The following is a 20,138-nucleotide window of genomic DNA, read 5'->3' as shown; positions in this document are numbered from 1 at the left end:
CTCTTGAGAAAACATGATTGTGGGCTGAATTACACACAATGTTTGCACAAGTTTACAATGCTTTATGTGTGACAGTGTTTGTATGTTTTGTCTCGGGCAGTGCCCAGCCCAAAAGGGGGTCCTGGGACCGAGCGTCAGTGAACCGTACCAAGGCATCAGACGGCCGTATCGGGCCCTGTACGTTCCAGTCCTTGGCACTACATGGAAATGCGAATAAATATGTTTACTGTGCGCAGGCAATTTGACCATGAGGGACGAACATTATCGAGGCATTATCGCTAACTAATGTATCATCTGTAATGTGCCAACTTCAATCGTTAGTGCTGGTTGTTAATTGCACTGGCGTGATATTCTAGAAACTTTACCGTCAACAACCGTTTCTGATTTCGAGTTTGCTAGTTCTGCTTCGTTGGGATTTCTTCAATTTTACGATTTTTGATCTAATCATGGACGTGGATTTGAAATGGATCATTAACGAGGAAGAGAGAACCCGTCATGACGCTTTGTTCTACAGCCAAAACCCTGAGAATGGGTTTTTATCAGGTACCATTAGCTACATTTAGAACCCATTCGATAGTTTATTTACGTTCGAACATTTGCAACATCTGACCAGAAATGCGCCAAATCCCTTATCGTTTCACAGGAGAGCAGGCTAGATCTCTGTTTATTCGCTCAAGGCTACCACTGGCAGAGCTCAGCAAAATTTGGTAAGTTTATTTTGCAATGTTTTCGAGCAATTAGGATGCAGTAATTTTTTTAAAAGTCCATACCATGTTTTCTTTACAATAAAGTACCTTGGAGTTTTATGAGTTTTTCGAAGAATGCAAAATCAGTTCGCCTTTCTCCTATGAACTCTATTTTTAAGATTCCCAAATCAATATTTCTGTTTTTTTATTTTATTTCTTTAAGTGCTACATCACTCCAAAATACACGCGTAAATGAATATCGAATAAAGTGCTTTGCGCGCTTGGTACTTAATAAATCTATTGGATTCACTTCAGTGCTTTCCGGTAGAAAGTATTTTATCACTTGCACTTTTATAGTCTAATAGTTTTATCTTTTTTACCGTTCATCTTCATTTAATATTAAATTCTAGTTTGTGTTTGTTGACGATATAATATCATCTCATTATATCTATATAACTCATAGCGAAGGCACACTCGATGTAGATTTGTTTTTGTGCTCTAATCAAGCGTGACTAAGTCTTTAGAAGTTTCTCAACTATTTAGTTGTCACTTGTGCAAAATGTTTTACCCTTATATTTCCTTTTGATAAGATTTAAGGAATCTATTGATTATACTAAAATTGTCGGCAGATGTATAACTTTAGCCTGTGAACTGGACATGAAAGGGTTCTGAACCTCGGTTGTTTTGCAGATTGATTAGTACTGGATGAATAGTCTTCGAGGTATTTCTTGAATCACAGGAATTTACCAATATTTCATAAAGACGTTAGTTAATACAAATAATTTCCACACTTAGATAAAAAAATATGGGATTGTCTCTATAATTTCTTTCCATAAAGTACGTAAATATTTAAATACAACAGTGCCAATAAATACTCAATTTGAATTATTGCTATTGTCGACATGCCTTAGATATGAACCAGAATTAGAATGATCCATCTTAATTCTAGATATCCCTGGGTAGATGAATTATAGATGAAACAATGTCTAGAAGACAACTTATTCATTTGCCATGGTGATACCTAAAGGTCAAAAGCATTTACAGTAGCTAACAATATTAAAACAAGTTTGAATGGTAGAATTAAAACTGATTTTTTTCTTGGTTTTCTTATCCCATGCCTATGTTAGTGTAAAATTATGTTCAGAGGTCTGTCCTTCTTCCACAAAAATCAGTTACATTTGAAAATAGTTTCAGAAGAAGAGGAAATGATTTTGTTCTCTTCTTAAATATATAGGAAATGCAATCTTGGTACTACATATATGCTAGGTCACTGATGCTCTGGCTACAATATACATATTGTACATTATTGACATAAAAGAGAAATAGATAGAAAAGAAATATAAAACTGACTTGAGAAAGTATATCAATTGCATACAAGAGAAAAAATAGAAAAATATAAAATGTACTTTGAGTGAGTGTTTATAAGTTCAGCCATTTGCTTGTAAAAGTTAAAAAAGTTGAATGTATAGACAACCATGGTCCACTTTAGCCCCTCCCCTCCCTCCTTATACAACATTTGGTTATTTTCTTTTTTAGTTAATAAAAGAATGAAAGATGATTTTGAAGGAAATGAGCCTTTGAGTTACTATTCAAGTCTTAGCTGATTTGATTTTTTACTCTTTCTAGGAAACTTGCAGATGTTACAAGGGACATTTTCTTGGATGTATCTGAATTTGCCACTGCAATGCATTTAATACAATTACGGCTAAAAGGTTTTGATATTCCTGAGAAGCTGCCCTCGACGCTAGCACCAGTGAGGGTCCCTTTTGTTGAATTACCAACCATGACAATAGACGAACGAAAAGCATACCAGCACATCTTTGACTGGAAGGAAAACAACCAATCAGGATCAATTGACAGTAAGTCAATGTATATAGTAAAGGATAGACCAAATTACTTCGATACCATCAGTCAGTATTTGTAGATTTCTCACCTAAATGCTTGGATTGTCTGGGGTCTTGGCCTTCAGGATGTTTGGAGATGGAAAACATTCCCTCTAAAGGCAAAGTCTTATAGGCCTGCTTGTCGTGGGAGGTAGTAGGGATATGTTCTGTCCCCTCCCCCCCCCCAGACAATATTTTCATAGCCAGGGGTTTCACAGTACCTATAGATGTTTCAGTCATAGTATTCTCTTCAGTAGGGGGGGTGGTAATGTTTTAAAATACTTTGTGTCTAGAAAGCATACAATTTTCTGAGGAGCAGCTCCTACTATTTTGGGCTATGCTTACAGATATCAGTAATGTTGGGATGTTTCTACTTTTATCATCTGCCTTTAGTAAACTGCTTTATGATGTATGTAGGTATAGATTGGCAAGAAACCTTCAAAACCAATGGGCAGAGAAGAAAGGGGAAGGGAAAGATCAGCAGTTGTTAGTATCAGGAGGGGAATAAGATGAAGGGCCTACCTAGTATTGAGTCAGACCAGCTTGGGGTCTATAAAAGTTGGATTATTTGTGCAATCCCGTAAGGTCATTGTATGAGCAGAGGGATCATGACAGGGATACAGAGGTGGTACTGACCCCGAGGTACTGCAATCAGGATTTGCCGAGCTGGTGGTGGTGGAGGGGGGGGGGCACAGTCATTGTTATCACGTAGAAACTATATTTGACTGTTCTTCAATAAGAAATGGCCCACTTTTTTGCAGACCCACTAGCTACGTGCCATGCTGCGTTCTCACCCATTTAAAAAAAATTTACTGAGAGTAGCAAAAAAGACCATTACATGCTGTATCTGCAATCATAGACTATGCCCCTTGACTACCAGCTGTAATGTGCAATCATAGAGTATGCACCTTCACTACCAGCTGTGATGTGCAATCATAGAGTATGCCCCTTGACTACCAGCTGTAATGTGCAATCATAGAGTATGCACCTTGACTACCAGCTGTAATGTGCAATCATAGAGTATGCCCCTTGACTACCAGCTGTAATGTGCAATCATAGAGTATGCACCTTCACTACCAGCTGTGATGTGCAATCATAGAGTATGCACCTTCACTACCAGCATTACTTATCTTTTAGCTGAAACATCTTGTGAGTTACTGGCTTTGTCAAACTTGGACAATACAAACCTGTCAAGAATATGGTAAGAAACCTGTTCAGTCCTTATTACTAAACCATGTGAACAGGAACAAAGAGGGTGCAATGTACACCTTTTTCAAGTATTTTTGTACTTATAGAACCCATGTGCCATAACATGATTCCTTTTTACATGTTTTACATTCTATTTGATAACCTTGAAATGGTTGTGACAAGGATTCTCTAGTGCAACATCATTTGAAATAGTTTGTATTTAAATATAGGTTTTCTTCTCACCATGCTTGGAAACCTTTTTTTTTTATTATCAACTGCTGTCAACACCTGTTGTCAATAGTTGATCCAGTGGTGGTCCAGTGGGGTGGGGGAAGGTGGTACAATGCTCCCCCTTCAGACTACAGTATAGTTTTAGAAGAAATGTATGTGCGCAAATCCACAAGTTTACCTCTCCCCTTCTGTGTTCTCCTGGATTCTCCCCTGATTGTAATATCCTAAAGATGGTGCGTATACTTTGCATGGAAGTCAGTGAAAGTGGTAAAGTCTGTGCTCCAGTCCCAAAGACCATCCAATTAATTCCTTGCTTTGCCTTGAAATTGTCAAGATGTGTATATTTTCCATCTTTGCTTTATCTCCAGGAACCTGTCAGATATTGATCGAGATGTAAAATTATCACCTGATGAGTTTGCTATTGCAATTCACTTAGCTCATCTCTGCAGAAATGGTAAACTCTGCTTGCCTTGTTGTCTGTTCTTTTGCTATTGGCCTTCCCATGACTCCATCTGTTTTGTTAGGGTACCAGCTAGAAGGAAGCATAGATGTTATGGGGTTGCTTCCACCTGAGGTATTTACCTTAAATCTGTTGATTAGTTTTAGTTTAATATTTTTTTAGTTTTTAAGCGTAGTCACTTTTACCATCCTTTTCATTTTTTTGTTTACAAAGGATACAAAAGATACAGAGGAAATTCAAAAACAAAGGTAAAATTAGTCAAGCTGTGGGTGTTTATCTTTTCCTACACCATTGCACTAAATTCTTAGGGTCCTCCTCCTTAGGCATGTAGCTAATACGATTAGACTAAATTCTTAGGGTAGCATGTATCTACGATTGGACTAAATTCTTAGGGTAGCATGTATCTACGATTGGACAAAATTCTTAGGGTAGCATGTAGCTAATACGATTGGACTAAATTCTTAGGGTAGCATGTAGCTACGATTGGACAAAATTCTTAGGGTAGCATGTAGCTAATAAGATTTGACTAAATTCTTAGGGTAGCATGTAGCTAAGATTGGACTAAATTCTTAGGGTAGCATGTAGCTAATACGATTGGACTAAATTCTTAGGGTAGCATGTATCTACGATTGGACTAAATACTTAGGGTAGCATGTAGCTAATACGATTGGACTAAATTCTTAGGGTAGCATGTATCTACGATTGGACTAAATTCTTAGGGTAGCATGTATCTACGATTGGACTAAATTCTTAGGGTAGCATGTAGCTACGATTGGACTAAATTCTTAGGGTAGCATGTATCTACGATTGGACAAAATTCTTAGGGTAGCATGTAGCTAATACGATTGGACTAAATTCTTAGGGTAGCATGTAGCTAATACGATTGGACTAAATTCTTAGGGTAGCATGTAGCAAATACGATTGGACTATATTCTTAGGGTAGCATGTATCTACGATTGGACTAAATTCTTAGGGTAGCATGTAGCTAATACGATTGGACTAAATTCTTAGGGTAGCATGTAGCTAATACGATTGGACTAAATTCTTAGGGTAGCATGTAGCTAATACGATTGGACTAAATTCTTAGGGTAGCATGTATCTACGATTGGACTAAATTCTTAGGGTAGCATGTAGCTAATACGATTGGACTAAATTCTTAGGGTAGCATGTAGCTAATACGATTGGACTAAATTCTTAGGGTAGCATGTAGCTAATACGATTGGACTAAATTCTTAGGGTAGCATGTATCTACGATTGGACTAAATTCTTAGGGTAGCATGTAGCTAATACGATTGGACTAAATTCTTAGGGTAGCATGTAGCTAATACGGTTGGACTAAATTCTTAGGGTAGCATGTATCAACGATTGGACTAAATTCTTAGGGTAGCATGTAGCTAATACGATTGGACTAAATTCTTAGGGTAGCATGTAGCTAATACGATTGGACTAAATTCTTAGGGTAGCATGTATCAACGATTGGACTAAATTCTTAGGGTAGCATGTAGCTACGATTGGACTAAATTCTTAGGGTAGCATGTAGCTAATACGATTGGACTAAATTCTTAGGGTAGCATGTAGCTAATACGATTGGACTAAATTCTTAGGGTAGCATGTATCAACGATTGGACTAAATTCTTAGGGTAGCATGTAGCTACGATTGGACTAAATTCTTAGGGTAGCATGTATCTACGATTGGACTAAATTCTTAGGGTAGCATGTATCTACGATTGGACTTAATTCTTAGGGTAGCATGTAGCTAATACGATTGGACTAAATTCTTAGGGTAGCATGTATCAACGATTGGACTAAATTCTTAGGGTAGCATGTAGCTAATACGATTGGACTAAATTCTTAGGGTAGCATGTAGCTAATACGATTGGACTAAATTCTTAGGGTAGCATGTATCAACGATTGGACTAAATTCTTAGGGTAGCATGTATCTACGATTGGACTAAATTCTTAGGGTAGCATGTAGCTAATACGATTGGACTAAATTCTTAGGGTAGCATGTAGCTAATACGATTGGACTAAATTCTTAGGGTAGCATGTATCAACGATTGGACTAAATTCTTAGGGTAGCATGTAGCTACGATTGGACTAAATTCTTAGGGTAGCATGTATCTACGATTGGACTAAATTCTTAGGGTAGCATGTATCTACGACTGGAATAAATTCTTAGGGTAGGATGTAACTACGATTGCACTAAATTCTTAGGGTAGCATATTGCTACGATTGGGCTAAATCTTAGGGTGGCATTTTCTAGTTACCATTGGACTAAAGCGATTCGTACTTTTGTTTGGAAAATCAAGCATTTTTTAGATCTTAATTAGCAAAACAACATTACGATAATGGTCGTTTGAGTGTCCAGTGTGAAAATGCTACAAAAATAGGCTTTCCAGTTTCCCTGCACACACACCCTTCACCCCAACCCTCCTAGTAACTCCCTGACACTTTAGGGAACTAAGTTATTTTTGTCTTTCATTTCCAGATTAATAGTGCTACAAGAAGAGAAACGAAATTTGTTCTCTTTGAAGGTAAGAAATTGTGAGACACCAAATGATTATCTCCTCTCATATTCTCATTTAATCTTGTTTAACTGTCCCTGAACACCTGTGAGTATGAAGGATCGCCTCCAATAATATGCGCTGCTACGTCAAACATGCTGAGAAATTCCCCTGTGTATTTCCGATGTTAACGTGGGCGGGAGCATCTTCTCCAGGTTGACTGATGATTATCCAATACATGTCTCTGAGTGATTTTTTACTATTAGGAGAAATTGTGCATGCAAATATCTCTCGGCGTGGGTGAGAAGGACGTCTCGGACAATGCCCGTTTGGAGCTTAACAAAGTGGAAGAGAGATTATACAGCATCGAAAAGAAGGAGACCGATCTACGAAAGGTAGGTTCAGTTTAATTGCCTGAAAATGCTCCTTTAAGCATTAAAAGCCTGTTAGCAAGGAGGGATCCAGGATTTCTCGAGGTGAGCAGGGCACCAATATATAAGAAATACAGGGTGATTTTATCTCTGATACCTCTTTTAAATTTCCATTCCATCCATTTGATTCCCTCTGGACACCTCTTTCCCTGATCCTTCTGGGATGGGATCAGCACTATGCGTATGGGTACTAAACCCCCATGCTAGGTGATGGCGCCAACATCTCCCAGTGTTGCATCATTGCTGGTGGTGCCTCAACATCGCCCAGCATCACAGCTGGTGTTGCCGCGCTCGGTATCCTGGGTACCAGAGCCTCCAGACTGTTCTCGTTCAGTGACGCTCGACTCAGCCTGGCTGAGCGTCATTGGACGAGAGAAGTCTGGAGGCTCTGTACGCACTCGGCTGACTTCTAGACGAAGAGAATGTTGGCGAACTACTCGCAGCATTTCCTATTTATATCGCAATCCCTTGCGTTACTCTAGTAATGGTGTATTGCGTTATGCCGTGATTGATGTATCGGGGTTTCAAATGCGACAGGACCATTGGAAACAAACTGGTAAGCCCATTAAGCAATGTAGAAACAGGACCAACCTCGCTGGGTCAACTCAACGTGCTGTTTGTAGACCATGTAGAGAGGTGATGCAAAGTAGTTAATCAACATTCCCTTTGTGGTTAAAGGGGTGGTGCCTGGAAAATAGGGGTGGCTGGAAAATATTGCCTGGCTCTGTTTGAAGATCATGTTAGGTGCAGCACGCAGTGCTTCATGGGCTTAACAGTTGGTTGTCAATGGTCCTGTCGCATTTGTAACCCCGATACATCAATCAAGGCATAATGCAATACACCATTACTAGAGTAACGCAAGGGATTGCGATATAAAGAGGAGATAATGTGAAATGTGCGTTGTTTTTATCTGCTTTCGCTATGCACGGATTAATTTATAATTTGAGGTTACGCATTGTATGTTCTTATTTGTTAAAAGAACAAATAAGCAAATTCACCCATCACGGAACGTCAAACAATCGCCCTCCACTTTGTTATATTCAAATGATGCTCGCACCATTTGGGGTAATCAGACATTCTTGGCTTAACCCTGGATTCTCTAGATCCTTCAAACGCTTCGAGACAAATCCAAGAGGGAAGCTTTTAAGCCGTTTGACCGAAACTACCTCGTCAAGAAACACATCTCTGGCGAGGACCTGTTCAAAGGACAGAAGAGAAGCTTTAAAGGCAACGACGATGGAGTACTGTTCGAGAGGATTCTAAGAGACAGCAAACAATTCGTCGGTGAGAACGAAGTCATTCAAATAGTCTAGAACAAGCAGAGCTCTTTAATAAGTGCTTTCTCGTGATCATGATTATGCTTTTATTAAAACCCCTGATATGTATTAACGTGGAGAACAGTATACAAAGTACAGAGTTAGTCTAATGAGCTAAACTATGTCAAGTATTCAAAAGTTGCGGTGATCGTTTGACTCTGCCGGGATACTTTTGTTTCCAACAGCGTGAGTGAATTGTGTTTGTAGATAGCGCTATATATTGTCAATCATGTTTGTATGTGCTATATCCTACCGCTGGCGCGTTATATGCCCGATACTATTTGGTGATTTTTTTTATGGAAGAGTCTAGCCCTGTTCTAGCCGTGTTTTCTCATTGCGATGCGATCTGGGCATGTCTAGGGATTCTGTATTTTATGTGGGGTCTTGGAAAGGTGTTCTTGCTGATTTGTATTTTGCTGAGATATTTCTATGATAAAACTTATTTATGGACATTGTTTATAAACAGAATAAATTTTATTCTAGTATTTAAATCACTTTTATTAATCAATTTAAGCGTCTATTTTAGTCTGAACAGAGTGAACAAAGATATTTTTTTAACTAATCGCTTTTATATGTATTTATATGAAATTGCTCTCACTCAAAAACTTATAGAGCTTCTACCCGAAATTAAGAGACTGTTATTACTCCTTATTAATTCGAATTATGCATTCAAAGGTTTGTTTTATTAAACCGAGCCTATTTTCAAATGCTCTTTCGCTATAGTAAACAAATTCGACAACCTGCTTAGAAAGTTAGTACATTGTTTTAATCTCAGACATCCTTCTATCCTTGTACCATCTTTTAGTTCTCTACATCGTCTAGTCCAGATTTCACTTAACCATCTAGCATATTCATTTAGAAATGTTTTTTTATTTTTTATGGTAAGGCTAATACTTCCTCTTCTTCTTTTTTTAATGGTTATCCGTAATGTTGACCATTGTTGGGTTTAATTCAAATAGCTGTCGAAAATGCCACTTAAGTTGTCAATACGTCCGTTCCAATAACATACAGCGCGCACTGCCAATAATTAATAGCCCTCTCGGCATGTGATGGCATAGATCGTACCCACAGGATCTAACCTCGTAAAGTGTCATCCCTGATGTATACAGGCCAGTGGCGGTCTTTGAGTCTTCCGCAAACCCGAAACTACCATAAGGTTTAAATTTATTGTTTGGTTCTATCTGTAGAAGACAGTCGGGCAGTTAACAAGAGTGATACAGAATCATCATCGAGACAACCACAAGAAGCAGCTCGAGAGGCGGCATCGAGTGAAACCGCTAGCAACAACTCAACAGCGCACAGGCTCGTGAATGGCCAACACAACGGAGAACAATCAGTTATCACCCGAGAAACCCGTGTATGCACTGAATCCATGATATCGAGCGAGCGGACTCTCCACATCACTCCCCCAACAAGTCACCAAAACAATATCAAGGTACTAATATTTAGCAATATTTCTTTAGAATTCGTGCTTAGCATGTATTTCGTATTTGTAACCCTAGCTCTATGCCCACGGTAACATTATTTGGGCGAGTTTTCATATTTGATAACTCAAGTGTAGTTGGTCTATTTATTTGTATCGTAGATCTGATTTGCATATCGTGCCGTCAAAATTATCGAAATTATTGCCTGGGGCTTCGTCAAAGTCATATGACCGTGCAAATCGCTCAAGTCCTTTATTTTATTTGTGTTTCGCATTCATTTACTGATACTTAGGTATAGAAATATAAAATAGATCTAGAAATGTTGTCTTGACTGTGATTGAGTGATGTAATAAACACACGATAATTGATTGACAGTAGCTTTTTACTTAAAATATACTCCTTGTATTTCTCTTAGTCTCTTAATATTTTTTCTCCAGGCGAAAGAGTTGGAAAAGTTTAGATTCCAAGTTATTATTAATAACTCAGTCCTAGTGGTTAATCGCCGTGCGCTCCATTTCTTTTGGAATGGAGTAATCCACTTTTTTTACTTTTCCGATATAAAATTCGTAAAAAGTTGTCTTTATCAGTCCTTATACCGGTATGATTGAGGAAGGACGTTATTCTTTCTTGGTGTTATGTGTCCCATACCGTAAGAAGCAGATTTGGAGATTATTTATTGCCGACTGACGTACAAATTACAATGCAAAGGGACTAACTCCCCTATTTACCAAAACCATTCTAATGGGACCATTGGAAATCCTAGACTCAATCGTCTTGAAAATCGCTTCCTAGTTCTACCAGCTCGAATAAGAAACTGAATATAATTTTCCTTCCATATGATAATTTTAATGACAATGATAATTTTCCATAGATGTCTTTAATTTTTAATCTCTTGCTAAGAAGACATAGCTAAATATTTACTCAGTATTTTGGAAAATATTGTATAAAAGTTTTTATAGTATAGTTAAAACTGATAAGGGGGTCGAAACAGTAAATAAAGTGTGATACTGTCGAAACTGAAATACATGTGCTATAGTAATATAATCCTAAATTCCACCAAACGTTTCATTTAGGCATTAGAAGACCACATATCCCCAGTTGCTGCTGAGGGGAGAGTCGTGCAAGACGTTGAGCAAGCGCTCCAGTCCCAAGACGACACGCTAGACGATTCATTTTCTTGGGTACCTTCAGGCAAGAGAGAAGTCATCGTCAAAACAGTCGAAGAGGAAGTACTTGTAAAACCTAAACCCTCCGCGCCAAAACCAGAAGAGCCCGTAATATTATTCAAACACGAATCTAAAAGTTCTGATCGCGTAGACGAGAAATTAAGGCAACTAGAGATCGAGGAAAATGAAAAGAAAGATTTTTGTTCGCGCTCGGTTGTAAGACCCGTTGAGGAGGAGGTTATAGTCGGTGTAGCGAAAACTTCCGAATCGTCAGCGTCAGAATTGGATACATTATTTAGTAAATTGTCCAGTGAAGAGGAATCCTCCGAAATGAATGGATTAAATAATAACGAAAGCCTTGCCCATAGGAAAGGGCCGAGCCCCCCACCCACGGGTGACCAGGATAATTATAAGCTTCCTGTAGGGCGGGTACTGTCTGAGCAAGAGGAGAAGAACCTGATAGAATCGGGTGTGCTGTCAAAGGAGAAGCCTGCGCACTACTACAGAGAGATCTCCAAGGAGGACAAGCTTTATATCGAGGACATGCGGCAGAAAGAGGCGGAAAGACAGCGAGTCCGCGAAGCGGAAGAGGAAAAAAGAAGGCAGGCCAGAGAAGAGTTACAAAGGAGAGAGGAAGAAATAAAGAGGGAAATGTTCTTAAGGAAGCACGCTCTGCAGGAGGTGAAAGGAAAATTAGAGACGCAGATGGTCCTGGCGGATCAAGACGAGGTTCCTGTGGCAACCTCACGTATGGAGGGTGGTACGCTGATTGAGCGAGAGCTCGAGGAGCAGAGAAAGAGAGAGGCGGAACAGAGACGCATGGCACAAGAGATTAATACCTTGAAGGAGCAGGAGAAAGAGAAGGAACGAATGCGAATAAGTAAGGCTATGGGCGGGAAGCAGCCAACGGTTAATATAGATTCGGGTAGTAGTGTACCAATAAACAGGAGACCGCAGAAAGCAGACGCACCGAGTCGCGATCATAGAAAAAGCTGGATCGATCTTGAAGTGGAGCGGCAGAAAGAGAAAGAGGAAGCACTAAAACAAGAACTTGCTCAGCGAAAACACAGCACACAATCACATCACGGCAATACCAACCAAAAAGGGCAATCAGCAACGCGTTCAGTTGAGCTCGAGGCGCCTGTCAGTGTTAAGAACGTTGCTGCCGTGCATTCCCAGCCACAATATTCAACAAGGCAGACCAGCAATACGGCCAATTCGAACCCTGAAGAACATAGAAAGCAGAGTGAACCCATCAGGCCGGTTGTAAACCGAGAGGCGCGCACCGAGGCGCCCGCGTCTTCAACCGGGACGCCAAGGGTGAAGGGTGTGGTCGAGTCAAGTGGGGTACACGTCAAGGTCGATGAAGTGCCTAGTGAGCGCGAGAGCGACGCGGAGCGACGGAAGAGGGAGGAAAACGAGAGGTTTCGTCAAGAGAGCCTAAAGCGTGAGGCCGATGAACTCATGCAGCAAAAACGAATCCGAGAGGAAGAGCTGCAAAGACGACGCCAACAAGCGCTCCAAGATGCTGAGAAACGAAAAAGAGAGGAAGAGGAGAGAATATCATTGCAGCGGCAACAGTCCGAATCAAGGCGGTTTGCCTTTCAGGCGCATAAGGTTAAGCTAGAGGAGCGTGTGTTGAAGTCGATGGAGGATAAACAGGTTCAAGAGTCTAGGCAAAGTCGTAGCTCCAGCACAAGCAGCGAGGAGCCGTTGCAAGTAGCACCGAACGCTCAAAGGCCACCCAATACGGTAGCCGAAGCAAGCACTGAGCAAGTCGTTATGCGAGAGAAGCGGCGAAGTGTGCGTGATTCGTTGTCTTGCTTTGAGGCGCCAATTAGTAGGGAAGCACCGAGAGATGTGCGTAAGAACAGGTTCTCTCTCAATTTAGAAAACACTGTCAAGTCAAACCCAGACGCTAATAAAATTGCAAAGACGCAAAGATCGTCGTTCTGCGGAGATGGCCTTTTTGCGCGAGAGGTCCAAGAACAGCAAGAAAGGGAACAAGAATTGCTAAGAAGAGCAAGTGCCCATCGAGTCCACGAGAACAAAGGCGCCAGAGAAGGTACACCGGAACATGCGTCTTCCACCGCGCCTAATGTAATCTTCATTCCTAAGGGTAACCCGCCTCCAAAGGACATGCCGCAAAGAAAGGACTCGCGCTCGTCCTCGTTCAAGGATCATGTAGATGGCCAGCGGGCGGAGCTAGAAGATATGTCTGAAGAGAGGATACTAAGAGAGATCGAGGAGTTGCGGCAGAAAGAGCTGGAAATTCAAGCACGGCGAACTATGCTGGAGAAGATGGCCGCCCCAACTATTGCGTCGGCATCGTCTTTATCCAGGAAGGAGCTTAGTGATGTGAAGAAGAATCCTGTGCCGAATAAAATCCAGGTGAGCCTTAAGGGTCTATCTAATTTTACAACCTTTTGTTCAGTTTTGTACAATTTTATATAAAAGTATAACAACAGCATACCTTTTGTTTCCTTTGGCCAGCTCCACGGAATAGTTGCAAACCACCAATAACGACGTGTTTTCCAAGAGTGTAGGGCGGTTCTTTTCTTGTGTGGTAAGGAATATAACTGGAGTGTCTTATATAGCATTTTATTTTTGTTCTAGATGCGCAAAGCTCCTGTAATCAACGCTCTTTCTAAACCTGCAGCAGCCGCTGCTCCAAGCAGACAACCTGGTCCTGTCCAGTCCACACCGCCAACCTCCTCCATGGAACCAAAACCCGCGATTAAAGAGTGAGTGACCATGGAGAACAGATTAGATCTGTATTATCAGAAAGCAATCGTAATCTCTAAACGTCCAGACAAAATCATTGTAAGAAACAAATGTTAGAACCGTACCTAGAAAGAAAGGGAGTAAGCATGAACCATTTCTTGAGAAGAATAGAGAAATGTTTCTGTATGAGTGGTTCTTCTATGAACCCAGAGTTTTGGTGTGTTGGGAGAAATTGATCCCATGCCGCAATCCAGCGGCAACGAAATCACCCAATTAATATGGCCTCGCCTTTTGTCGCGCAATACGGTCCCCATCCGCAGCCAACTCCATCATTGGGTGTTACATGTCGTTGCTCTAACTGACGCTTGTGTTTTTAGACCGGCGAAGACCGCATTTTATCGAAAGAGCTTCATCGAGGTGCGGTCATCAACACATACGTTACTTAATAAATCTAATATTCTTTGCGTGCCTTCATAGCGTTTTTAAAACAAAGATGATTTTGTTTTTGTAGAACACAAGACTTTTCTTGTTCCATTTCGAGAATCAGTACTGATTAGCTTGTGTTGCTAATAAGTCGTATTTTTCTTCCCTTTTAGTTGGAGCGAGAGAAAGAGCTTCAGCGAGAGGAGGAGCTTAGAAAAGAACGCGAGGCGGTGAAACAGGAGCTAGCGGCAAAGGTACGTTACACGTTGACTCGTCACTCATGCGGTGCAGTGTAGGGTAATCATCTTGATATATCACAAACGATCCATAACAGCCTATTCATCCTGTTCTTGGATATTCTAGGATTTATACGTAGGCGTATTTTGAGATTTAAGTAGCGCCCTTTTGGTAAGGTGTCAAACACGCATATTTCAATCAAGTCACTTTACTTCTATACATAGCAAAAACTTTTGCTGACAAGAATTGACTATTGTATTGCTGTTATTCTAGGCGCAGCTACAAAGGAAGTAATCTTATACAGGTGAGCTCTGATATTCCTGAAGAAGTGGGACGGATGAATGAAGGGAATTAAGCAGGAACTGGTTTATTGTAGCGTTTGGAAGGGGTTGGGTGTAGGTGATAATAGGTGGTAACGGAGCAAGGGTGGTTATGGTACTGTGTAGGGGTGGTGTGGTGTGGTGTGGGTGGGTGGGTAGTGGTAGTGTGGGTGGGTAGTGGTAGTGTGGGTGGGTAGTGGTAGTGTGGATGGGTAGTGGTTGGTGTGGGTGGGTAGTGGTTGGTGTGGGTGGGAATTGGTTGGTATGGGTGGGAAGTGGTTGGTGTGGTTGGGTAGTGGGTGATGGTTGGTGTGGTGTGGGTATTGGTGTGGTGTGGTTGGGTAGTGGTTGGTGTGAGTGGGTGATGGTTGGTGTGGTGTGGGTATTGGTGTGGTGTGGTGTGGGTAGTGGTTGGTGTGGGTGGGTAGTGGTTGGTGTGGTGTGGGTAGTGGTTGGTGTGGTGTGGGTAGTGGTTGATGTGGGTGGGTAGTGGTTGATGTGGGTGGGTGATGGTTGGTGTGGTGTGGGTAGTGGTTGGTGTGGGTGGGTAGGGGTTGGTGTGGTGTGGGTAGTGGTTGGTGTGGTGTGGGTAGTGGTTGGTGTGGGTGGGTAGTGGTTGGTGTGGTGTGGGTAGTGGTTGGTGTGGTGTGGGAAGTGGTTGGTGTGGTTGGGTAGTGGTTGTTGTGGGTGGGTAGTGGTTGGTGTGGGTGGGTAGTGGTTGGTGTGGTGTGGGTAGTGGTTGGTGTGGTGTGGGTAGTGGTTGGTGTGGGTGGGTGATGGTTGGTGTGGGTAGTGGTTGGTGTGGGTGGGTAGTGGTTGGTGTGGGTGGGTAGTGGTTGGTGTGGTGTGGTTGGGTAGTGGTTGGTGTGAGTGGGTGATGGTTGGTGTAGTGTGGGTAGTGGTTGGTGTGGTGTGGGTAGTGGTTGGTGTGGTCTGGGTAGTGGTTGGTGTGGTGTGGGTAGTGGTTGATGTGGGTGGGTAGTGGTTGGTGTGGGTGGGTAGTGGTTGGCGTGAGTGGGTGATGGTTGTTGTGGGTGGGTGATGGTTGGTGTGGTGTGGGTAGTGGTTGATGTGGGTGGGTAGTGGTTGGTGTGGGTGGGTAGTGGTTGGTGTGGTGTGGGTAGTGGTTGGTGTGGTGTGGTTGGGTAGTGGTTGGTGTGAGTGGGTGATGGTTGGTGTAGTGTGGGTAGTGGTTGGTGTGGGTGGGTAGTGGTTGGTGTGGTGTGGGTAGTGGTTGGTGTGGGTGGGTAGTGGTAGTGTGGGTGGGTAGTGGTAGTGTGGGTGGGTAGTGGTAGTGTGGGTGGGTAATGGTTGGTGTGGTGTGGGTAGTGGTTGGTGTGGTGTGGGTAGTGGTTGGTGTGGTGTGGGTAGTGGTTGGTGTGGTGTGGGTGGGTGATGGTTGGTGTGGATGGGTGATGGTTGGTGTGGGTGGGTGATGGTTGGTGTGGGTGGGTGATGGTTGGTGTGGGTGGGTAGTGGTTGGTGTGGGTGGGTAGTGGTTGGTGTGGGTGGGTAGTGGTTGGCGTGAGTGGGTAGTGGTTGGTGTGGGTGGGTAGTGGTTGGTGTGGTGTGGGTGATGGTTGGTGTGGTGTGGGTAGTGGTTGGTGTGGTGTGGGTAGTGGTTGGTGTGGGTGGGTAGTGGTTGGTGTGGGTGGGTAGTGGTTGGTGTGGGTGGGTAGTGGTTGGTGTGGTGTGGGTAGTGGTTGGTGTGGTGTGGGTGATGGTTGGCGTGAGTGGGTGATGGTTGGTGTGGGTGGGTAGTGGTTGGTGGGGTGTGGGTGATGGTTGGTGTGGTGTGGGTGATGGTTGGTGTGGTGTGGTGTGTTTGGTGTGGGTGGGTAGTGGTTGGTGTGGTGTGGGTAGTGGTTGATGGTTGGTGTGGGTGGGTAGTGGTTGGCGTGAGTGGGTGATGGTTGGTGTGCTGTGGGTAGTGTATGGTGTGGGTGGGTGGTGGTTGGTGTGGGTGGGTAGTGGTTGGTGTGGGTGGGTGATGGTTGATGTGGGTGGGTGATCATTGATGTGGGTGGGTAGTGGTTGGTGTAGGTGGGTAGTGGTTGGTGTGGGTGGATAGTGGTTGGTGTGGGTGGATAGTGGTTGGTGTGGGTGGATAGTGGTTGGTGTAGGTGGGTAGTGGTTGGTGTGGGTGGGTGATGGTTTGTGTGGTTGGCTAGTGGGTGGGAATTGGTTGGTATGGGTGGGTAGTGTATGGTGTGGGTGGCTGGTGGTTGGTATGGGTGGGTAGTGGTTGGTGTGGGTGGGAATTGGTTGGTGTGGGTGGGTAGTGGTTGGTGTGGGTGGGAATTGGTTGGTGTGTGTGGGTGATGGTTGGTGTGGGTGGGTAGTGGTTGGTGTGGGTGGGTAGTGGTTGGCGTGAGTGGGTGATGGTTGGTGTGGTGTGGGTGGGGGTAGTGGTTGGTGTGGATGGGTAGGAGTTGGCGTTGTTCAGTGGTGGCTGGTGTAGGTGGGTAGTGGTTGGTGTTGTTCGGTAGTGACTGCTGTGGGTGGGTGGGTGATGTTTGGTTGGTGTGGGTGGGTGGTGTTTGGTATGGGTGTATTTTTTGGTGGGAGGTTGGTTGGGTAGTGGTTAATGTGGGTGGGTGGGTGATGGTTGGTTGGGTGGTGTTTGGTGTGGGTTTGGGTGTATTGTTTTGTGGTTGGTTGGTGTGGGTGTGTGGGTAGTGGGTGGTGTGGGTGGGTGGGTAGTGGTTGGTGTGGGTGGGTAGTGGTTGGTGTGGGTGGGTGGTGTTTAGTGTTGTTGGGTAGTGGCTGGTGGGGGGGTGGTGTTTGTGTATTGTTTAGTGGGTGGTTGGTGTGGGTAGTGGTTGGTGTGGTTTGGTAGTGTTTAATGTTGTTGGGTAGTGGCTGGTGTGGGTGATGTTTGGTGTGTGTGGGGAGTGGCTGGTGAATAGAAAGCAAGGTGGCACACTCTTTGTTAAGTGGAAAGCTGTGATATTAAGTTTCTTTTTCTTCTTTACAGGATGACGCTGGGGTAGAATCTCTATTTGCATGTCATACGCATGTCATGCCATAGTAGGAATATTCTTAAATTGTTATCGAAATATATTGGATAATATAGGATAAATATAATGTAGAGAAGATCGCATGTTGCGGTGCATGCGTGCAGGTATATTTAAATGTTTTGCACGAGAATAAAGCGTTTTTTATAAATCAAAATATTCCTTACAAGAAGCGCTAATCATAACCTTATCAATAGATAGATAAATCTAACCAAAGGTATCTTTAGCCTTGTTTTCCTACGAGTCTCGTTTTCGTGACATACAATGTATAGGTATTTTCAGAGCCTCTTCCTGGATGCATTGCTTTGGAAAATATTTTGATTATAAGGACTTTTCTGCGTGTTTTTTTTTTCCAGAAAAGGATTTATAATCAACATTCAGAAATATTTTAACGACTTTGCAGGATTGTTATTTTGGCCTGAAAGGAATCAGTCATCTAAGAATATTTACCTTTTGCTGGCGTCGAAACTATTCGATAACGCAATGTATTGTGGATAAGGTGGGTGGATTCCTGTATTTTTGGGACGTCACTTCACAAACCACAGGGAGCCCTCGAAATAGCTGGCGTTAGGGCATGATATGAATAGAATCGCATGTGTTCTACCGTTCAATGAGGTGTGTTATAGTTTATTTTGTAGATTTGAATCATCTTTGATGGTATTTTGATAGTTCTTGTAAAGAATGGCTAAGCCAAGTACCTGTGTACTGTTTGTAAAAATAAATCAACTTCTATTTCCTCTGTTGCATTTTAAAATGTACATTCCCATATAAGAAGAAATAAATACTCCATTGAGGACCGGAACCTGGGCCATAACACACATAAAGTGGGTAATGAGGGTATGAAATAAGAGACTGTTGATCACTTAAAAGGGAGGACATGAAAAATGTTTAATGGTCAGAGCGAGAGGGGTAGGGTGGCATAAACTATAACCCCCCACCCACCCTGGCGCGCACCTCCCTCTTCTACTCAACAAACAGCAAAAAGATGTCTCTTATTCATTCTATCAACGGTTGTCTTTCAAAGTTCCCCTTACCACCTGAAAACAAAAAACATAAAACTGCGAAGTCGGGGAGAAATCCTAAATTAATTCTTGTACTTCTCTTGGTCATCTTCCGTGTACATTGAAAAAACCAAACACTTTTGACACTCATTATGTCCCGCCGGAACCTGAAATTACGCGAGCTAGTAGCCTGTTAGCTGGCTGTTATTCGGATTTATTTGGAAATGTTTTGTTTTCGAATATTGGAAATTCTGTGAACTCCCAATATTTAAAACGTTTCCCAATAATCCCGAATAGGAGTAGGCCAGCGAGCTAGATAAGATATTGAAGACTCTAGAAATCAGTGCGCAACTAGGTAGTGGTTGCCCTGTGTTCAAGAAAATCGCCGAAAATCCTCAACGAACGAATGCCAACAATCCTATTATTAGAAGCCTGAAAGCGGCATGCTATTGGCACCAAGTGGGTAGGGAGTGATGTACAAGACGTAAGAGAATAAAAGACTGTTTGTTAAACTGTCTGTTGATAGTGTCGCAGACTAATTAGAACAACCTATTAATATTTAAAATTAGGACCTACAAAAGTCTCTCATTTCTGAATAAACAGGCAAATTTGGTTTGAAAATTCGTTGTATTGTGCAACTTTTCACGAAGATCGGTTGTTTCACCAGAAACAATACAAGACTGATGCCGCCTTCGATAAATTCAATACCCAGGCCAAAGTATCCAAATACAAGTACCTGCTGTTCGTTTGACAAGCTGCCTTTTGCTATATAAGAACGGCGCTTGCGGGTATTACCTCAGTACAAGCCTCCGGTCGCAATGGCGAAGTGGAAAAAGAAAAACAGCAGCAATCTAAGTGTGGTGGTGGAGTGCCTCATGGTCGTTTTCTTTGGCGCGCTGGCAATTCTTGTGTTTCTCTGATAAGAATAGTTGCATTTACGTCTACCTATCTACTCTTTCCGTCATTTTGAGGACCATTAAGTCGCCTTCACTACGGAGCTTAACGACCAGGAGGAAAAGAACAGAAAGACGACAATTTTGAACAAGGACTAGATAACCTCAACATGGACAAATGTCTTTAACAAGATGTTTTTGTTTATAAATGAGAATGGTTATCATTTTGGGAAC

General features: G+C 42.5%; 1 protein-coding gene across 3 annotated transcripts; it reads left to right on the top strand.

The window, feature by feature from the left end:
• The first annotated feature begins 79 nt into the window (after window positions 1–79).
• LOC5515866 (trichohyalin) lies at window positions 80–18,746 on the top strand. Of its 3 annotated transcripts, XM_048731900.1 has the most exons (18): window positions 80–543; window positions 644–707; window positions 2,313–2,545; window positions 2,987–3,055; window positions 3,707–3,770; window positions 4,357–4,442; window positions 4,513–4,562; window positions 4,662–4,696; window positions 6,937–6,982; window positions 7,219–7,347; window positions 8,487–8,667; window positions 9,887–10,134; window positions 11,197–13,680; window positions 13,906–14,033; window positions 14,391–14,430; window positions 14,610–14,690; window positions 14,947–14,977; window positions 17,971–18,746. In XM_048731900.1, the coding sequence occupies exons 1-17, from the start codon at window positions 447–449 to the stop codon at window positions 14,965–14,967; spliced, it is 4,056 nt and encodes a 1,351-aa protein (XP_048587857.1). In that variant the 5' UTR covers window positions 80–446; the 3' UTR covers window positions 14,968–14,977; window positions 17,971–18,746. The 3 variants fall into 3 exon arrangements, with proteins under 3 accessions (XP_048587857.1, XP_001635963.2, XP_048587858.1); XM_001635913.3 differs by lacking the exon at window positions 2,987–3,055; XM_048731901.1 differs by lacking the exons at window positions 14,391–14,430; window positions 14,610–14,690; window positions 14,947–14,977; window positions 17,971–18,746 and having other exon boundaries at window positions 13,783–13,917.
• The last annotated feature ends 1,392 nt before the right edge of the window (window positions 18,747–20,138 follow it).

Source organism: Nematostella vectensis, chromosome 1, assembly GCF_932526225.1.
Source record: "Nematostella vectensis chromosome 1, jaNemVect1.1, whole genome shotgun sequence".
Taxonomy (NCBI): domain Eukaryota; kingdom Metazoa; phylum Cnidaria; class Anthozoa; order Actiniaria; family Edwardsiidae; genus Nematostella; species Nematostella vectensis.
This window is presented reverse-complemented; position numbering and strand designations above follow the sequence as displayed.